Here is a 22,206-nt window from a genome sequence, read left to right on the forward strand (position 1 = left end):
CTCGTCGAACCCCTAAAGTATTGGTGTACTGCCCGTGATGTGCCCCATGCTGTACCCCATTGCTATTCCCCGTGCTATAGCCCGTGGTGTTCCCTGTCCTCTACCCCATGCTGTACCCCGTACTGTGCCACACAGAAAAGGTGGTGGTGGCCGTGAAGTGGGAGCTGCTGTGCCACAAAGTGGACCTCGTCACGGCTCGGCAGTTGACCGTAATCAGCAAAACTACCCCGCAGAGCGCGCAGAGCGGAACCGGGCACTCACTCACCACCCACTCATCAGAATCTTTTAGACTGGAGGAATCTGATGAGCTGTGAAGCTCTTTTTATACAATTGTCCACGAGGGGGCGGGTCAGCAAGTTACAACATAGAAAAAGGTAAGAACAAAAAAAAGACTGCCTTGACATCCAGCAGTTGATTGAAGGCTGATGATCCAAAGTGCTGTGGAGGCAGCAGTGAGGGTTGGTGGATCACACACAGATGGGCTGTGAAACTCCATCCCTACCCATAGGTGGGCATCGAGGAGCCGTACCCAGAAGGTGCTACAGCAAAGTGTGGACCAATCTCCATCTTTTCCTTATGTATGGGATAGTGTTGCCACCTCGCTCGCACACGCCTTGGTTCTCTGGTGCTCCTGTTTCGTTGGCTGAAAACGACTTTATAGAGGACTGCAGAGCTTAGGCAATTGCTGGTAATACCGGCTCCTTACCGCCTGGCTGCTGCTGTCTGTGGTTCTCCAACGATTGCGATGACGCAGTTTAGAAAACGATGTTATGTGCAAGTGTGTGCGCAGTGGGGAGTGGTAGCGCAGCAATTAGTGCGCTGTGCTACGAACCCGGCACCCGGGTTCAATTCCCGCTCACGGCAAACACCAGCCTCAAATTAGTACCTGGTGCAATGAATAAACGCCACCAGGGAGAAAACAACAGCCGGGCGGTGTTGGCCACCCATCCTCTCTTGTGTCATACCGGCCTTCATAGGTGCTTGCTAACAGCACTTGTCCTAGTCTGTTAAGGCTATACGGGGGTGTTTGTATTTGCAATGATTAGCACGTTGCATTACGAACCCAGTAAACCGAGTTTGATTCGGGCTCACAGCCACCAACACCAGTGCGGATCATCTAAACCGGTCCTGGGCCTCCCCTAGGTCGACTCAGCCTCAAATTACCAACTGGTGCAGTGTGCAAACATCAGCACTGGGGAGAAAGGCGGCCGGGCGTGGTTCTGGCCATTCAACGCCTCGTGTACCGTTGCAGCCTTCATCAGTGATCGCTAAGAGCACTTGCCCCTGCAGTCTGTTAAGGCTACATGGGGGGTCTTTGCCTTCACTGCCCGCACTTCCTCCTTCTGCACGTTGGATGCTGGGTCAAGTCTGCTGACGAGTCCCACTGCGGTATCGGTGATGTTTGGATGAGATAGAATTGGTTTGTCGATCCAGGCCAAAAAAGTTCTGGGTATAGCCTCCAATTCTCCAACGAAGAGGAGAGGCATGCTTGACCAGACTGCTCCGCTTGCTCAGAGTCCCACAAGAGCTGGGCTGGCAAACAACCAGGCAGAAGTCACTATCACCATCGCACGTTGTTGCTGCTGCTGTTGTTGCTATTGCTGCGGCTGTCTTTGCTCCTGTTATTGTTGAGACTCGTAGACAAATTGACGACCACAGCGGCGACCCACAGACGAACAGAAACCCAAGTACACGCAGAGACCCTTAAACATGCTCAGAAACCCGAGGGTTTGGGTGTCTTTGAAATATTGCATAAAACCTAATTTAAGTGTTGGAAAAAGCCGAAAATGTAATATAGGAAAATGTAATTCAAGTAAATGCAGCTAAAATCATTTTAATAACAGCAAACCGAAAGGTACAGCTACACGGGGAAGCCATTTTCATAATTCAGAAAATCCTCGCTTAGCGTGTGGTGTTCAAACAACTTGTTTTTACAAGCACGTGGTTCTTCCATTCGGGACCACTTTTGCACAACACGGAATGCGCACTGTTGCAATGTAGTTTCTGAGCAGTGGACAACAAACTACTTTCTTAAGCTGCGCAGCCGAGCGGTAGTGATACAGTAATGCAGAATAATACAGTAACGCAGTGGCAGAGTACCCTCAGTTATTTGTCCCACCATGTGTGGTGTGCGTAGTACCACGTATATTGCCAAACGTTATCCTTACTACTTATAGGGAAAATGTTTTCGCTTAATGCAATTTTTGCTTACGCTGCACTATCCAAAGCTTAATACTGTATGAACCTTATGGTGGGACCCTGGGGGCTCTCGCATAAACTGCGTTGCGACGTCCTTTTATGTCTGTTGAAGGCGAACCATACGGCAATCTATTCCTCTCGACGAGCTTTACACGATGCGCCAATCAAAGTTTCAAAGCTTTGTTTCTTCTGCGCATTCGTCCTCACTGCGCTTGGGTGACATAACAGAATGATCCGCGCCAGATGGGTTGAAGCGTGTGTGCACGGAGGAACGGAGTCGCCAATAAAATAATTACGATTTTACTTCCGTTTATTTGGGATCCTGGGGTCCTGCCATAAGGTTCATATATACTCAAACACGCTTTATACATAACCAACAATTTGTAATGCTAATTATCAAGAAAGGCACCCCTACTACTTTTCAAATCAACAATATTTCACAACTGCACGGCAATAATATAAGTACTGAAAGCTCATCTCGAGCTGGATGATGCCTACAGCTGCATGCAATCTTGTAGTGAGAGAAGCCTGTGAATAAAATGAACACTGTGGAGATTCTCTCTCACCTTCCGAGTTTCACATTTTACCAGACTCCATTTCACACGTGCTGATCCCTCGTATTTACATTGTCCATAAATTCCACCCACACCTCCACAAACTCAAAGGATCGCCTCACCCTCCCCGTCAAGAGCTCGAATTCACCTGCTTCAAGCTGCCACCATCCACCTGGAGGTCGGGCCCTAGAGTCAATGAGGACAAGGTGCACTAGAAGGGCTTCTCACCAGTGTGTGTTGTCCGATGGCTCTTTAGATATGATGATCGTGAAAATGCCTTCCCACACACAGTGCACTTAAAGGGCTTCTCACCTGTGTGTGTTCTCTGGTGAATATGAAGAGATTCTCATTCTTTAAATGCCTTCTCACACAGTGCATTTGAAGAGTTTTTCACCAGTGTGTGTTTTCTGATGGCTGTTAAGATTCGATAACCATGTGAATGTATTCCCACACAGCGCACTTGAAGGGCTTCTCCGCCTGTGTGTGTCCTCTGGTGTATTTTAAGATATGAAACTTCTTAGGTGGTTATAAAACTCTGGAGCAACTACATTAAATGAAAACTCATCTCTGGCTGGATGATGCCTACAGCTGCATGCAACCTTGTAATGAGAGAAGCCTGTGAATAAGGCGAACGCTTTGGATATTCTTTCTATTACGTTCCTTGTTACAGAACTCCACAGAATCTGCTTCACATGTGCCTCCTACTTTGCTCGGTCCAAAATCTTCACCCACAATTCCTCCACAAACTCATGGAGGTTCCCTCGCTCTCCCTCAGAGTCTGAATGCTTCTCCTGTTTCACGTTGCCTCCATCCACCTGGAGGTCAGGTCCTAGAGTCGAATCTTCATCTTCAAATTTCACCTTCACTTCTTCACATTCTATCTTTACTTTTTCACATTCCACCTTAGCTTCTTCAAATTCCACCTTCACACCTGGCCATGTTTCAAAACTGGGGTTTGCTTCTGGTTCTTGTTCTATACGAGATGTCCTCAATGTAGCACTTTGTCTTTCACTTCTTAATTCTACCGTCTCCTTGTGGATCTTCTCATGCGCCTTTCGGGCTTGTGACCGTGCAAATGCCTTCCCACACACAGTGCACTTGAAGGGCTTCTCGCCCGAATGTATAATCTGATGTTTCTGAAAAGTTCCTGACTCTGCAAATGCTTTATCACAAACAGTGCACTTGAAAGGCTTCTCGCCTGTGTGTTTTCTGTGATGAATACGAAGAGATCCTGAATCTTTAAATGCCTTCTCACACACAGTGCATTTGAAGGGCTTTTCACCAGTATGTGTTTTCTGATGTCTGTCAAGATTTGATAACCATGAAAAAGCCTTTCCACACACAGTGCACTTGAAGGGCTTCTCTCCTGTGTGTGTTCTCTGATGAATACGAAGAGATCCGGAATCTTTAAATGCCTTCTCACACACAGTGCACACAAAGGGCTTCTCGCCTGTGTGTGTTCTCTGATGATCCTGAAGAGTTCCTGACCGTGTAAATGACTTCCCACACACAGTGCACTTGAAGGGCTTCTCACCAGTGTGTGTTGTCCGATGGCTGTTTAGATATGATGACCGTGAAAATGCCTTCCCACACACAGTGCACTTGAAGGGTTTCTCACCTGTGTGTGTTCTCTGGTGAATATGAAGACATCCTGATTCTTTAAATGCCTTCTCACACACAGTGCATTTGAAGGGTTTTTCACCAGTGTGTGTTTTCAGATGGCTGTCAAGGTGTGATGACCGTGTAAATGCCTTCCCACACACAGTGCAATTGAAGGGCTTCTCACCAGTGTGTATTTTCTGATGGCTGTCAAGGTGTGATGACTGTGTAAATGTCTTCCCACACACAGTGCACTTGAAGGGCTTCTCACCAGTGTGTGTTTTCTGATGGCTGTTAAGATTCGATAACCATGTAAATGTCTTCCCACACACAGTGCACTTGAAGGGCTTCTCACCAGTGTGCGTTTTCTGATGACTGTCAAGATTCGATAACCATGTGAATGTCTTCCCACACACAGCGCACTTGAAGGGCTTCTCGCCTGTGTGTGTTCTCTGGTGTATTTTAAGATATGGCGATTGCGCAAATGCCTTCCCACACACAGTGCACTTGAAGGGCTTTTCTCCAGTGTGAGTTCTGTAATGATTCTTCAAGTTGCTCATCTGATCCGTGCTGTATGGACACTGGATGCATTTGTGTCTTTTAATTCCAGCTTGTTCCAAGTCGCTCTGCTCCATGTGATTCATCTGCAGATATATGTACATACATATTACACACAATATACAGGCAGACCTCACTTAGTGTGACCACATACAGCGCTGATTCCTTTGTCCTGAAGATTTTTTAAATAAAATAAAAATTTAAAATCTACAAAGCAGTTACGAGTGAGGATGCGCTGCAGCGCTGGCCGAGGAAACGTTCCAACCCCCATCATTCGCTCAGACATTGAGAGCGACACCACGCTCTGAGCCAAACAAACCCCATCCCCCAAAACTCGATTATCACTATTTGTGGTCACGATCACATTTCATGTTTCTAGAGTGTGTTAAGCCAGGTGAGAACTCACGAGACTAGGACAGAGCCTAAGGCTCTACCACAGAAATTTAGACTGAGGGCAAGACTCAGATCACAGAGGTACTGGAGCTCTTCTCTGATAATGACCCGGAGTGGGAGTGCAGAAGCAGCTCCTCCAATCTCGTGCCCCATCTTTGCCTTGTAGGAGTACAGTAGAATGCACTCGTGAGTAGAATAAATAATACAGATTGATGTTATGAAATAAATTATTTATATTTACGAAATGTTTACCGTCTGCATTAGTATTAGTGCTCTTACCGATAGCCAAATGAAGCCCTCATATATTGCTCATACAAAATAAATAACGTCGTGGGAAAGGCACCTCCTGTAGTAAACTATGAAATGTGATATTGTCAATTTTCAATATCATAGTTCCTTGTAGATACATATGTGTATTCATTGCATTCCAAGAGTTGGAAAACTCAATGGGCATAAAACCAGAACAGGCTTGAGAGCTTGGAATAAGTGGCACAAACCTGTGAAGATCTTTCCTTGAGCGAACACAGACATTACCAAAAAGGCCATAAATAGGCAACCGACTGTTTTATATAAATATATTTTTATCATGCCAATTCTCCACGACCAAATATATGTCAAGGGTGTATAACCAGGGCCACACCCTGCCGCCTTTGTCTCCCCAGTGGCGAACTTTACATGCCACACTCGGTATTCATTTTAAGGCTGAGTCGACCTGGGGGGGGGAGGGCGACCAGGACCAGTTCAGATAACCGCCACTAATTATCATGAGTGAGATTCAAACTCAGCAAACCAGAGAGGCCGTTTTCACACCTAAAGACATGTGCGGAAACACACACACACCATGAGATAAACTAGGAGCCAACTTTTGAGTCGATAGACATCACAAGGGTTATTAAGTGGGTTGGTGTTCACACAAATCTTGAGATCTCCGAAAACAAGGAAGTATGGTAGAATTTATGACGTTAGGCACCTGGATGTCTGAAAAGCCAGAACCAGATATTAACTCAAGATGACCCAATGGAAGTTCGAGGACGTAACAGTGGGAGGAGGTTCGGGCTCTAACGTGGCCGAGGTAATTACTTAAATAAGGTAGAAATTACTGTATAACAATATACAGAAATTGTATAATTCACTCTTGCAAAGGTGGTGCTCACAATCAAACACATCTTTTGAGTCTTGCAAAGGCTCCGAGTAGCTAACAGTTTGATTCTTGCCAAGGCAGACTCTGAGTCTTCCTGAAAGCAGCCATATTTAACTTTTATATTCTTACTAAATTCTAAGCTTTCGTGACTGCAGGAATTATTCTTTAATTCTTTCGGTAACATCATGTAGAAAGAAATGAAATAAAATAATAATGGAATACGACGTTTCGATTGCAACACAAGCAACCATCATCAGGTACAAATGAATGAGAAAACATAGTAAACTTGGAAATAATGCAATACAACACAGAAAGTCGGCCAACAAAAGTCAACACCCCACCTGGTTGATTACGTTCCTCCAAAGATTGCTAAATTTGAGAGAGAGACAAAACATAGACACACAGACACACAAGCAGACAGAGACTCACGCAGATACAAACAGAGACACACACATAGACACACAGAAAGATAACGTCTCTGTGTCGAGGCCTTAAATAGAGAAAGGCGGAGTGGGGCAGAGGGGGAGTTGTGTGGAATTCCTGCCCAGTCTCTTGCAGAGTCAAGCACTCCGTAAAGTTATTTTGCGATATAAGTTATGTGTTCGAGGAAAATTGTTGATAAGCACCCCTGGTGGCCTTATACAGCTCTCCCTCATACAGACAGACATTGAGTAGCATGCAATTGTGTGAAGGAATTTTTTTTTTTAATCCAATACTGTACTAAGCTAAGTGGTGCCAGGAAATTGTTGGAAAAACATCCTAGTGGAGACTTGAGCTACGCACCAATAATGAGTGTGCTTGTAAACATTGTCTAAGCTATAGGCTGGAAGAGTTCTGTTTGTTGTCAAGTCAACCTGACTCACATTGTATGAAGTGTGAAGAGGCTTTTGAGTGTCAGAATATTCACATGCAGTCTCCGCCCGAAATTGTGGCTGGCCACGCCGTTGAGCTCCGAGCGTGTGCAACAGGTGCTCGCAACCAAGCCACTCTCAAAGCTGCCGGTGACCAACTTGCAGCGTGCCGAGTTAAGTGTTGCGACGTGCGACCAAGCTGCTGATGAACAGCAAGCGTCCTGGCCAGAGTGGGCACAGCATACTCAAGCTGCAAATAGAGCCTAGCGCGCAGACATCCCGCGAACGTGTGGCAGAGCAGCTGATAACCAACTGGCAGTGGTGCTGGTTCAAGAATCCCAACACTACAGCTGTGGATCGAGCAGGGTGCACAGACAACCCTGTGAACGAGCAGCAGGCAGTGTGCGCATAGAGCACTCCAGTAGTGAACCAAGCCTACCATTCAACACTCATTGTGGGACTGGAGGCATTTTCGGGTACAAAGACAGAAGATGAACACCGACACTTGCACTCACTCACCATGTAACCACACTGCTTACAGTTGGTGACGCCAACCTCGTATAAGAAGCACGCATGAATTAACTCACACCAACACCACATTTTATAATTTGTGAATTGTGTATACAACTGCAATCTTCACACACACACACTCGCTCCACATCATGCATACCATCAGGAATACTGCATTCTGAGATGTTAACTTGTTTTTTCATCACGAGATCTTGAGATTTGATCATTAATGCTTTCCTAACCATAGTATGAATTGATGAGTATATTTGAATGTGTAATGAAGTTCCACTCTGGTAAGTACAGGGTGTTTCAAAAATATGGACCCAATTTCAAAGCAGTATATTTAACGATGGCAAAATGTTACAATTACACAAAAAGTTAAACGGTTTAAGGAGTTATCAAGTTTTACTAACCATTTTATAAATGCTCTATGTGCCCTCCACCTGCTGTACGGACAATATCGAGACGATAGTTGAATTCGTCCCAAATGCCTCTCAAAGTGTCTTCTTCCACTGAAGTCACCGCTGCCGTGATTCTGTTTTTGAGGTCATCCAGATTAGTCGCTAATGGTGGCACAAAAACACGGTCTTTGACGTATCCCCACAAGAAAAAGTCGCTGGGTGTGGTGTCTGGGGATCTTGGGGGCCAAAAGTGTAGCGCAAAGTCTTGGGGTCCTGTGCGACCTATCCAACGTTGAGGCAGTGTGTCATTTAGAAAACGTCGAACCTGCAAGTGCCAACGTGGCGGTGCTCCGTCTTGCTGAAAAATGAAGTCATCAGAATCTTCATCAAGTTGTGGAAAGAGCCATTTCTGCAGCATTTCCAGATAGGCTTGACCCGCAATTGTGTTTCCCTCGAAAAAGAAAGGGCCATAAACCTTTCTTTGAGAAACAGCACAAAACACGTTCACTTTCGGGGAATTACCCTCATGCTCTGCAGTTGCGTGTGAGGTGCGTGGTCACCCTGTGCTCTTCCCCTTACAAAAACAGCCTGTTTCCTCAAATCATCGGTACCAACGATGAATGCTCTTTGACATTGGCGGATCAATGCCAAAACGCCATTGAAACGCACGCTGCATCGAAATTACGGATTCAGTCTTGCTGAACTGCAGAACGCAAAACGCCTTGTGTTGCGGGGTCGCCAGCTTGCGAATGACTGAGGCTAGGGGCTGTTTGTGTGCTGGGAGGCATCTAGTGGTAATTATTTGAAACTCTATGCCCCGCCCTTTCAAGTGGTAAGAGTTTTCATTCATGGGCGGCTCGTGGTTGCAGAGATAGTGATTTCAAATCGGGTCCATCTTTTGAAACACCCTGTATTTTTTTTGTCAACGTGTAGTGACATATGACGTCGCTACTATGTCGGGCCTGTATACACATGACGTCACTGCCATATTGGGCCGGCAGGCGTGACGTCATGGCCTGTTCGGTATGGAGGCTGTTGATGAGTGCCACGGGAGTTGTCAGGCCATGGCACTCCGAGTGACCCCAGCCGGACACGTGACAGGATCCAAGAGGAGGGCCGGGGGCCCTGGGGGACCCTGAGGGTCAGATGGTCAGGCAGTTGAGCCTTCGAGGGTTCAAGAATGGGGCTGTTGGTGCCTGGGATGAAGCTATCACATGAAGACTCGGAAAATACAAGCCTCCAGTCACCGTGGCTAAGCAGTAGCCTCCTGGCTTGGCCACGCCAAGTAGTACCGAGTGTTAGTGAGAGTAGGACGGTGGTCACCACCTTATGTATAGGGAGTCTTGTTGCTGTTGTGTTGCAGTTGTGTTAAATAAATAGAGTTGCCTCCACACGAGTGTGTGCGCCTCTGTTGGACCATTACAAATGTAAGTTCAAATTAAAATTGCTTAGATCAAAAGGGGTCTAAGTGCTTCCTTCCTAACTCATGCATCATGTTTATCAATTTCGAGAACTGTATCCTGCGGCGAGATCTGAATCTGAGACCTGACGTAACTGCCTATCTTACCTACAAGTCATTTTTTGTCTGTCTGTCTTTCTGCGCGGGTAGCTTGTGACGTTTTTAACTGACAAACTGTGGGATTTACGTATCAAAAAAGTACACGGATACCACGCGATATGCGCCGGGACAAAAAAGCGCCATTCGTATTTAACATCTGTCAAGTTTAAAGTACTGTAGTTATATTAACAATTTATTCCTTTTATAAGCACAGGGTGGCGCCAGAACACGCATCTGCGCATGTGCGAGAACGCTGGCTCGTGGTGGTGGTTGCCCGAGGAACGCACACACGCGATCAGTGGGGGTTGAGGGGAATTCTCATTTGCGTTAAAATGCAAAATACACAACGCTGAGGTAAGTTCTTCACAGTGTGATGTGCTATTCTTTCCCCCCCTCCTCACCGCAATGTGTGCACTTACTACTATAGGATCGGTAGGTACTACTATAGTCAATCTTGATTTGAAGCTTTCATGACTGCAGGAATCCATACTCTTTGGTTCTTTCGGTAAAGTCACGTAGGTAGAAAAATAAAATAATATATCACGACGTCTCGATCGCAACACAAGCAGTCATCCTCAGGCTGAAAAAAATGTATCCGGCTGGGCAATCTACGCAAGGCCGGGTCTCTGCACGGGACTAGGCCTCACCACAGCACTCTGTTAAGTTATTAGTTAGTACTATAGAGTCAATATATAATATTATAGAGTCGGTATATATGACTATTGAGTCGGTAGATACAATACCTGTAGAGTAGCTAGATACTCCTGTAGTGATAGTAGCTACTACTACAACCAGTACATTCTACTGCAGTAACAGTAGCTACTACTACAGCCAGTCGGTACTACTGCACTGACAGTAGCTACTACAGCCAGTACGTACTACTGCAGTGATAGTAACTACTATTACGGCCAGTACACACGACTGCAGTGAAAGTAGCTACTACTACAGCCAGTACATACTACTGCAGTGACAGTAGCCACTACTACAGCCAGTACGTACTACTGCAGTGACAGTAGCCACTACTACAGCCAGTAAGTACTACTGCAGTGACAGTAGCTATTACTACAGCCAGTACGTACGACTGCAGTGATAGTAGCTACTACTACAGCCAGTATGTAGGACTGCAGTGAAAGTAGCTACTACAGCCAGTACGTACTACTGCAATGATAGCAGCTACTACTACGGCCAGTACGTATGACTGAAGTGATAGTAGCTACTACTACAGCCAGTACGTACTACTGCAGTTATAGTAGCTACTACTACAGCCAGCACGTACAACTGCAGTGAAAGTAGCTACTACTACAGCCAGCACGTACTACTGCAGTGGAAGTAGCTACTACTGCAGCCAGCACGTACTACTGCAGTGAAAGTAGCTACTACTGCAGCCCGCATGTGCTACTGCAGTGAAAGTAGCTACTACTATAGCCAGTACGTACGACAGCAGTGAAAGTAGCTACTACTATAGCCAGTACGTACGACTGCAGCGATAGTAGATACTACTACAGCCAGTACGTACTACTGCAGCGATAGTAGCTACTACTACTACAGCCAGTACGTTCTACTGCAGCGATAGTAGCTACTACTACAGCCAGTACGTACGACTGCAGTGATAGCAGCTACTACTACAGCCAGTACGTACTACTGCAGTGATAGCAGTTACTACTACAGCCAGTACATACTACTGCAGTGATAGTAGCTACTCCTACAGCCAGCATGTACTACTGCAGTGAAAGTAGCTACTACTATAGCCAGTACGTACGACTGCAGCGATAGTAGATAATACTACAGCCAGTACCTACTACTGCAGCGATAGTAGCTACTATTACAGCCAGTACGTACTACTGCAGCGATAGTAGCTAATACTACAGCCAGTACGTACTACTGCAGCGATAGTAGCTACTATTACAGCCAGTACGTACTACTGCAGCGATAGTAGCTAATACTACAGCCAGTACGTACTACTGCAGCGATAGTAGCTACTACTACTACAGCCAGTACGTACTACTGCAGTGATAGTAGCTACTACTACAGCCAGTACGTACGACTGCAGTGATAGTAGCTACTACTACAGCCAGTATGTACTACTGCAGCGATAGCAGTTACTACTACAGCCAGTACATACTACTGCAGTGATAGTAGCTACTACTACAGCCAGTACGTACTACTGCAGTGATAGTAGCTACTATTACAGCCAGTACATACGACTGCAGTGATAGTAGTTACTACTACAGCCAGTACATACGACTGCAGTGATAGTAGTTACTACTACAGCCAGTACATATGACTGCAGTGATAGTAGATACTACTACAGTCAGTACATACGACTGTAGTGATAGTAGATACTACTACAGTCAGTACATACAACTGTAGTGATAGTAGATACTGCTATCGAGTCGGTAGATACTACTATAGAGTTAGTAGATACTACTTTAGTCAGTATATTCTACTATAGTCAGTATATACTACTGTATAGGAGCGACTGCTATAGAGGCGATAGATACTATTATAGAGTCAGATACTACCGCAGTCAGTAGAAACTACTGTAGAGTCACTAAATACTTGTATAGAGTCATTAGTTATGGCGATAAGAGTCGGTAGATACTACTGTAGAGTCGATAGATATGACTATAGAGTTGGTAGACACTACTGTAAAGTATATACTGCTATAGAGTAAGCAGACACTGCTATGGAGTAAGCAGATACTACTATAGAGTTAATAGTCATTACTATAGTCAGTAGATACTACTATAGAGTAAATAGACACTACTATAGATTCAATAAATACTACTGTAGAGTCAGTAGTTACTATTATAGTCGGTAGACATTACTGTAGAGTCGATATATAATACTAGTCAGTAGATACCACTATATTCAGTATATACTGCTGCAGAGTCAGCAGATACGACTATAGAGTCAGTAGACACTACTATAATGAACATATACTGCTATATAGTCTGCAGATACTACGCTAGAGTCTGCAGACACTACTATGGAGTTAGTAGTTACGACTATAGTCAGTAGATACTAGTATAGTCAATAGATACGACAATAGATTCAGTAGATACTACTGTAAAGTCAGTAGTTACTACTGTAGTCGGTAGATACTGCTATAATCAGCAGATACTACTATAATCAGCAGATACTGCTATAGAGTTAGTAACTACTCTAGTCAGAAGATACGACTACAGTCAGTAGATACTGGTGTAGAGTCGGTAGATATGACTATAGAGTCGGCAGCTACTGCTATAGTCAGCAGATACTACTGTAGTGACATCGCGGGATGTCACTGTACAGTGCCGGCCCGAGAGAGGCACGGCGTGCGATGTAACAACATCGCGGACACCACTATGATGTGGGTGTAGTATCGGCCCTAGAGGGGCTCGGTGAGCGCTGGTTGATAGCGCTAGATGGCACCACGCTTGGCGTGCAGTGCCAGCCCTACAGGATAGGGTGTGGAAGTGCTGGCCGTAGGAAAGGGGTTACTAAAAGCCATGGCACTCTAGTTGAGCCGGTAGATAATACTACAGTCTGGAGATAGTAGATCATTCTATAGAGTCTGCAAATACTATTATAGAGTCAGTAGATACTGCGATAGAGTTAGTAGTTACTACTATATTCAGTGGATACTACTATAGAGTCAAGAGATACGAATATAGATTAAGTAGATACTATAGTCATTAGATACTCCTGTTGAGTCAGTATTTACTACTATAGAGTCAGCAGATACTACTACAGTCAGTAGATACCACTATGGTCAATAAATACTGCTACAGTCAGATACGAGACTGCAGCCAGTCGACAACTACTACTATAGAGTCAGTAGATACTACTGTATAGTTAGTGGATACTACTACTTTCAGTAAAAACTACGGTCAGCAAAAACTACTTGTCAATGGGTACTGCTATAGTCACTAAATACGACTGTAGAGTTAGTAGTTACTATTATAGTGAGTAGATACTACTATAGAGCAAATAGATACTATAGATTAGGTAGATACTGTAGTGACTGTGAATGTCACTGTGTGGTGCCGAGCTTGCGAGGCCACGGTGGATAATGTTGTCATTATGTGCAGTCCGGTTACTGGGAGTAGTAACAGCTCTAGCAAGGCTTGGGTGAGCGCTGGTTACTGCGGAAGCACCACGTAGAGTGTGCGGTGCGGGCTCCCGGTGAGGGAGCGAGAGTGTCAGCCAGCCAGGGTTACGTTGGGGCATGATACGCTGGTTGACCTACCGACACATGACCGAATGGTGGACAGGGGCCGCTGGGCGGTCATGTGGTATAAAGGAGCTCTCGGGAGCCTTCGGGAAAGAGCTCGAGAGAGTCAGAAGGTGGGCAGAGCGAGGGGAGAAGCCAGCCTCAGCCCAGGCCGATATACCATATTTTCCCGCATATAACCCGCGGGGTATGCCACTTTTTACAAACAAAACAAGACCCTGCGGGATATATGGAGGTGCGGGCTATCCCAAAAATAATTTACACGTGTGATGTCATAACTCGTTTAATTTTTTCATGGTAGGACTATCCACGATGCAACACTTACCTTTGACTAAAGCACTGCTGAATAAACCACTCACACTAAAATTGCACATGTTATCACATTGTAAATGAATAGAATTGTTTGTACAATGAAACGACAATGTTTGAAGTGGGCGCACTTTGTTTACCGGCGACGGGAGAGCTGGGGGGAGAGAGAGGTGGGGGGTTGGGGGCGAGGCAATGGCGTACCGTAGTGCCGCTATTGTCTGCACAGTGCGCAATCTACCAGTGCTAAAACTGTACTCACTTATCTACCAGTTATGTGTTACTTATTTATTGGATATTTACTTTAGTTACTTATTTACTGTTTTAAGTTCACCCGTTTCCAGTTAGTTTGTTTTCTTTGTGCACGTTATGATTTTAACGTCAACAATTGATAGTGGAATGTATTACAAATGTAAACTTCGTATTAATATGATAGAATTAAGCTGCGGTAACAACGTTAAAGATATGAATGCATGCGGGGTATATGGAGGTGCGGGCTATCTGAATTTTTTTTACACAAAACGCTATTTTTGCGGGGTATATGCGTCTGCGGGTTATATGCGTATGCGGGCTATATGCAGGAAAATACAGCAATGGGGGCCCCAAGAGGGGCTCGGCGTTCTTCGAGTTGTTGAAGAAGATCCACGTCGGGTAGAAGAAGCCACTAGCCACGTGGTCCGGGACCCAGCTTGTGGTCCGGGCTGGGATAGCGAACCATGTCTAGTTCTGCCATAGCGTGGCTAGATGGGCATTCAACACCCAAGTGTAAGTTGTGTTATGTTATGTTGAGTTACTGTAATAAATAGTATTTCTCCCAAGACAACGTCTGCGACTCAGTTGGACTCACTACAACTGGTGTCGGAAGTGGCCAACTTGCTAAGCTGTAGCTAGCGGTAGACAAGTCATGTCTACACGTCGCAGAGTTCATGTATGGGCGTCAGACGACGAAGACGACGAGAAGCTGAATTCCGCCCACGGCTGTTAAGAAGGTGCGGAGGCGCTGCCGGCGGAGCAGAGCGCAGTTGGGGCGCGCGGCGCCTCGCCTTCGTTGGAGGTGCTCGTCAGGGACGCGCACAGTCGTCTCGCTGACTCACTAGAGTCCAGATTCCGGATGTCATGGAGGTCGGGTCAGGACCTGACAGTCTGGGTGAACCCACGAGAGCACATGACCGGACAAGGGGGCACGGGGGCCCCCAGAAGGAGGTGAGTGGGCCACGTGATATAGACCCAGAGCGTCCGCGAAGGATCGAGAAATTACACTACAGGAGCTATAAAGCCAAGTCCCGAGAGGGAGCGTGGCTGGAATAAAGTCGCCTTCTTCAAACCTCGCTCTTCGGTCTCCGCACACGACGACCAGATGGCGTTTTGGCTGTTCTGGTTCAACCATATAGAGATTCCGTTCAAGTGGTTAGGAATGGTGGTTACCACCTTACATAGTTAACCCCTAATGTACATAGTTAACCTTGGAACGTTCAGCAGTGTTGGTTGTTAGTGAATAAACGTGTTGCCTCCATGTTGAGCAGTGTTGGTTGTGTTCGTGAATAAACGTGTTGCCTCCAAGTTTTGGTGTGCGCCTGATTAGAACCCACTACATAGGTATACATGCCTATGGGGGGGGGGCAAAAATATTTTTTTAGGGGGGGTCGACAATTTTTGGAAGCCTTTTAGATCAACTATTTACCCTCCACTTTCTATCACTTTTTGGCCAAACAGAATGCCGGGCTTTCACAATAACTTTGTATTTGTGAATGTATATGTTATGCTTTTAAGAGAAGACAAGTTTTGAAATATATTTTTCCCCCAGGCAATGCCGGGTACAATCCCGCTAGTAATTGATAAAGCGAGAATCGGTAAAGCTTGAATGTGAGTGATTACTATTATCACGACTGATAATACATACCCCTAAACAATTTAAAAGCCAATAATAACTTGTGATTAATGTGAGAATCTATTAACTGTTTAATTGAAAACAAAATGATCTTGAATTCATTAAAGTCGGAATAGCTGTTCTTTATAATTGACAATCGCTCCTGATCATATGCATGCATTTCTTTGATTAAATGCATAATAATTGACTATTCATGATACTCAATGATTGCGTCATAATACAAGGAATAAATCGCATAAACATTGAATTTTTAAAAAATAAATTAATGAATACCTTTATATCGAGGGTACTCACACTTTAAAAAAACCTTTTTACATATATTACACAATTGTAATATTCAAATTAAGATAACCATTCATATTTTAGTACTCTTTGGTTCTTTTCGGTAAAGTCACGTAGGTAAAAAATAAAAAACAAAAATCACGACGTTTCGGCCACAACACAAGCGGCCTTCATCAGGTGATGGGATCAGGCTGTCTCGAGGACAGCGCTGGAGTGAAACACAGCCACGCTCAGACCGCGACCTTTAAGCTGTGTGCGAGGAAACAAGGTGCCTTAACAAAGGAATTAGCATAAAAATTAGCATTTGATTGGCCGACTTAGCATAGAGGTGGTGTACATGCGGGTGTCCATGCCGGTTGGCGCGGGGGGGGGAGGGGGTTTACCTATTGATGGTGTGAAAAGGGAATTTAAGAGCTGCGAAAGTTTGGGGTACCACTACTTGAAAAATATACTGTACCATTGAAAATTAGTTTAATGTTTGGTTCGATTTAGAACATCTTTCCAATGGTTGCTTAATTTGAAACCATCTTCTCGGTTGAAATTGTGTCTGTGTTTGTAGATCTGAATTGCCTCGTGAACAAATCTCTGATAAAAACCCGTGGGTTTGCAAAGAACCTTGGTATCGGAGAAAATTATATCGTGATCACCCACAGCGTTGTAACAATGATCAGCTACGGCAGAAGAATTAGTTTTGCCGTGTTTCAAATCTGATTTGTGCTCGCGAATTCGGTCAGAGACATGTCGCTTTGTCTCCCCGATATAGCAATCACCGCAGGTACAACTCAATTTGTAAACCCCGGGGTACTGTAAGTCAGGAATGACATCCTTCACGGACGGGATCAGATCACGAATTTTGTGTACTGTATTGAACCGGACCTGGATCTTGTGTTTGTTTAGAATTTTGGAAATCTTTTTAGTAACGCCTGCTATATATGGTAGTGTCATGGTTTTGACCGGAGTATCAAGTGGTTGTTTCTGTATGGAGGGAGAAACAGCTTGGCGGATGGTACGGTCAGAGTGTCCATTCTTTTTGGGGCCAGGTGTGCATGTTTTAATTCACTGGTCAGGTGGTGTTGGTCCGAAATGCAATGAGCCCTATGGTATAAAGTTTTGATTACAGACTTATTTTGGGCTGGGTGGTGGTGGGAATCAGGTTTCAAGTAGGAATCTGTGTGGGTGGGTTTCCTGTAGACAGAATGCCCCAATGAGCCATCAGGTCTCCTCTCAAACAGAACATCTAAGAATGGTAGCTTGCCATCTTTCTCCACTTCCATGGTGAATTTGATGGCGGGATGTCTAGAATTGATGTGGTGTAGGAAAGGTTCAGAGCTGGGAGGCCATGTGGCCAAATGACGAAAGTGTCATCCACATCTCTTCCACAGGGAAGGTCTGAGGGTGGAAGTCTGGATGGCGTCTGATTCAAATTTCTCCATGAAAATATTGGCTATCACTGGTGACAAGGGGGATCCCATGGGGGTACCCTCATTTTGTTTGTAGAAGGAGCCATTCTAAGTAAAGTAGGTATTGTTGAGGCAGTGCCTAACCAGTGCAGGTGTATCGGGGTCTAGTCCATGTTGGACCAAATTTTCAATTATTTCAATGGTATCAGGTTGTTTTATTTTTTACCTACGTGACTTTACCGAATAGAACCAAAGAGTATGGATCCTTGCAGTCACGAACGCTTTAAATCTAGAATTCATATTTTAGTAGTTTGAATAATTTTCTTGTTTATAATTGTCATATTGCACACGTAATATTTAATACGCATTTTTTCACCTTTTTCAACGGTTTTACTTAACTTGACTCCTGTCGTGGTCAAATCTTGTAATCAAAATTTAGTCTACTTTCTGTTGTCCAATCAATTCAAAATTTTGCACACGTACTCAAATCCGGTGACAATGCATGGCTGTATCAAAAGCGTCAATAATTAATATATTAATTCGCTGCTTTAAAGCAATTTACATTTTGTATGGACGCCTTATTATTTATATATATATTTGTGTAGGTCAAAAACGCCACGGTCCCTAAACTCTCGAAACGCCTCGCCCAAGAAGCAGGCGCCACGTGTCTCGGACGCGCCTGCTCCGTGTGAAAGAGTTACGGCCACCCTCACTCCACACAAACAAAAGTTTACATTGAAGATTCATTTATAAAGTAATCACTTAATTCAAGTAAGCGTTGATGTGGGAGCAGGCGCCACATCATTGACGTACTTCTCGACCGTGAGTTAAACGAAGTTGTGAATAAAACCGTTTTTACTTTTTTAAGGAGTTTATTTTTGCGACAACCCAATATAGACAACAGTACAATGACCCCATGTAGAGGCGATTTCATGCGCGCTTCTCCAGGAGCGCTAAGCGAGCTCTGCCTGTACAAGGGCACCAACACCGACGCGGTGACGAGCAGCAACAGCTGAAAGCAACCTGCAGCTATGTATGTGGAACTTCTTTCGCACCGTACGGATAAATGGACAAACGGAACGCCGCGCTTTCTTAATAGCTTAGTATTTGTGTATGTGTGTTGTGTTATTTAAGAGAAGTTTTGAAATGTTTTTTCCCTGGGAAAAGCTGGGTACTTCCTACTTGTTTGTTCTAAATTCATAGTTTTTACCCCCTTTTTATTTTTTATTCAAGTTACAGTGTTAATGTATTCATGGGTGTGTGTAAATGTGTATGTTATTTCACCTATTTTCCTGAGTGTAATACTTAATGGTTATTTTTTAAATTCTCAGTTTTAACGGTTTGTCTGTTGTTTTTTTGCTAATTAATCAGCATGTGTTTTGCGCGTTCGTATTTTCGTGCGTGTGTAATTAAATGAGTTGGGGCAGTCCTCGCTTTACGACCATAATTAGTTCCTGACATCCGGTTCATAAGTAGGAACACAATAATGTACTGTATTTAAATGCTCATACGGTCTGTTATGAAATGTGTTAGGGTTCAGCAAAAAAAGGGAAACATTATTAAAGTAAAAAAGTTATAAATATTGTAGATTTGCATGCAATGCTGTATAGTAAATTAAATAAAACTAAAAAGAATGTAACATGAAACGAAAACAAATATTCACTTACATTGAGTTCTGATGCTGCCTTGCTTGTAGGAAGGGGCACAATGAGTCACTACAATTGCACAAAGACAAAGATCCCCGGTATATCATGAACAGACGTGGGGCAAGAGCTGTTTGCGAGCACCTATGAAGGCCGACACGGCACACGAGAGGGTGAGTGGGTCCAGCGCCACGCCCGGCCGCCTTTGTCTCCCGAATGACGATGTTTACACACCGCACTAGGTATTCTAAACTATACCATGGGACGCGTTTGCCAGTATCAAAGTATGAAACATAAGAATAAGTTTTACCCTTTCTGGCAATAAAACAGGTGTTAAGATGTTGACACCAAATACTTTTTTTCAAGGCATCAGGTCTGCATTAACCACACGTACTTGTGGCGAGTATGCAAACACACTCTCTGGATATATGCATTGTCTTTGAAACTGATTGACTACACCAGAGACAGCCTTCTTTATGGCCTAGTTCTGTTTGTCTTTTGGCGATCTCTCGTCTGATACTTGTGAGGCTAGGCCATACAGAATGCTGTCTGGTGTTGCCAATTCGTTTCAAAGACAATGCATATATTATCTGAGCATGTTTGTTTGCATGTTCACAAAGTATGTGTGATTAATGCAGATGCCTGCAAAATGTATCTATTTTGGTGTTTGAGCATCTTAACGCCTCCCGTTTAACTACCAGTTCTTAGTTTACATCAAAGAGCCTCTCAACTCAATAGACTTCACTCGGGAAATAAACGTCTTGATTGATGGTGAAATATCGTCCACACGTTCCAATGCTGAAAAAGTAACCGCAAACTACGGAGTCGGAAATATGCGCAGAAGCATCGCACTCCCCAATGCAACAAAAATAAGTTGTCTTAAGGCTCCTGAACTCGATGATCGAGACTCGGTGAGGTAGTCAGCCAGGATAAGACAAATTAAACAATTCAAGCAAATCAATCAGGCAAGGGCAGGAGGCAAGCCCTGCATAGCTAGGCCCCACATCGCATTGTTGCAATGTCACAACCTGGACATCAATCCATCATAGCTGCTACTCAGCTGATGTCCCTACGAGAGAAAGAAGAAGCGAGGCTTTTACCTGGGTAAACAACAATAATAACTACGATGTAAACATCTTACCTCGAGAAACAAACGAAGTAGCGATCAGAGAGAAGCAGGCTCGAGTCTCGTGACGTCACGCGGAAGGTGCCTGGTAGTGGGGGTGACATTACGTCACTAGCGCTGTAAATAGTTTCGGGCCCATACATGGAGTGATTGGGCGAGGCTGCTGTAAGCGGATGCATAATTATTTAATACATTGTGTTCATGATAAATTATGTTAATTGTCCAAACCCACATATGGACCGATTGAGCGTGGCTTTGCACAAATAAGAATTTTCCATACTTTCGGTAAAGTCACGTAAGGTAGAAAAAAGAATAAACGATTTTCCAAGCACGGGAAACGGCAGATGAAGCCGATGTGACGTCACGCGGAGGTGCGTTGTGGAGGGGAGTTCCTTGATGACATGACGTCACTAGCGGGGGGTCACCTCTCGCTACGTCTTGCACCGCGCGGAGTGTTAACATCAGAGACCGAAAGAAAGAGAGCGGGATGAGTGATGCTGAGTGTTGTTTTTAGAATTTAAGTTTATTTAGATTTGTTTTACATTTCTCCATATATATTACAGAGATCCGATAGGTGCGTGAGCTCAGGAACGAAAAAAAACCGTGATATTTTAGGAAACAAGGACAACTCAGGTTAAGGAATACGGATAGTCATCGACTTTACGAACACAATTAGTTCCTGGGACCCGTTCGTACGTTGAACGGTTCATAAGTAGGAACACAATAATGTACTGTATTTAAATGCCCATACGGTCAGTGTTTTGAAACGTGTTACGGTTCCACAAAAAAGGGAACCATTATTCATCTATAAATATACATTTGCATGGGAAAGTGTAAAATAATGGCATGAAGTAAATAAAATAAAGTAACATGAAAACAAAACAATCAGTTTGTTTTACCTTGAGTCCTGATGCTGGTTTGCTTGTACAGGAGAGATTGATGCTTAATTAGAATAGTGATGCAGGCGAGGATGGTGAAGGGCATTTTTCATGAGACTTGCGACACCAGGGGTGGAGGGAATCCTATTACCACCTACATCTCTGCTGTATTGACCTGATCAAGGCTTATTTTACCATGAATAAGCCAGGGCTCTGGGTTGTTCGTTGTGCTTCTCGGAGTCCCTGATTCGCTGCTCACAATTATTAGGGACCTTCATGATAGTGGGTAGGCTTGGGTAAAACTATGTGGCTGGGAGTCAGCGCCATTCCCTGTTCACCTTGGGATGTCCGCTGGCTCCCACATGATTTAACATATTTTTCGACTGCGTAGTTCGCGAAGTTTTCCATGGATGTACTGGTGAAATTTACATCTGGTGCAGATACAATGGGAGGCTGATCGATGCCTGGGTGCGGTCAAAGAATGGCTCCATATTGGTCATCCATATTATGAATGCTGATGATCTGGTGATTGCTGCTCAGAGAAAGAGGCGCTGCTGCTGAGCCTGGAGTGTGTCACAAGGCGGTGGAGACTTACCATCAGCTCCACCAAAACTAATCACCTGCCTGGGTATTTCGTGCCATTAAACACTCCACCCCCTCAACTCTCTATTTGTAATGGAATGTTGAGGGGGAGAATGGAGAG

At 44.5% G+C, this 22,206-nt stretch overlaps 1 protein-coding gene across 4 annotated transcripts; it reads right to left on the bottom strand.

Annotated features, from left to right (window-relative positions):
- Positions 1 to 1,818: 1,818 nt before the first annotated feature.
- Positions 1,819 to 20,788, bottom strand: LOC142923696 (uncharacterized). Of its 4 annotated transcripts, XM_076064654.1 has the most exons (5): positions 20,641 to 20,788; positions 19,524 to 19,571; positions 8,532 to 8,657; positions 6,786 to 6,813; positions 1,819 to 4,996 (listed from the first exon to the last, which is right to left on the bottom strand). In XM_076064654.1, the coding sequence occupies exons 1-5, from the start codon at positions 20,766 to 20,768 to the stop codon at positions 3,455 to 3,457; spliced, it is 1,872 nt and encodes a 623-aa protein (XP_075920769.1). In that variant the 5' UTR covers positions 20,769 to 20,788; the 3' UTR covers positions 1,819 to 3,454. The 4 variants fall into 4 exon arrangements, with proteins under 4 accessions (XP_075920769.1, XP_075920770.1, XP_075920771.1 ...); XM_076064655.1 differs by lacking the exon at positions 8,532 to 8,657; XM_076064656.1 differs by lacking the exons at positions 6,786 to 6,813; positions 8,532 to 8,657.
- Between the last annotated feature and the right edge of the window lie 1,418 nt (positions 20,789 to 22,206).

The sequence above is a fragment of the Petromyzon marinus genome, unplaced genomic scaffold, assembly GCF_048934315.1.
Source record: "Petromyzon marinus isolate PM22_M1 ecotype Great Lakes invasive population unplaced genomic scaffold, UKy_Petmar_22M1.pri1.0 PM_Scaffold_58, whole genome shotgun sequence".
NCBI lineage: Eukaryota > Metazoa > Chordata > Hyperoartia > Petromyzontiformes > Petromyzontidae > Petromyzon > Petromyzon marinus.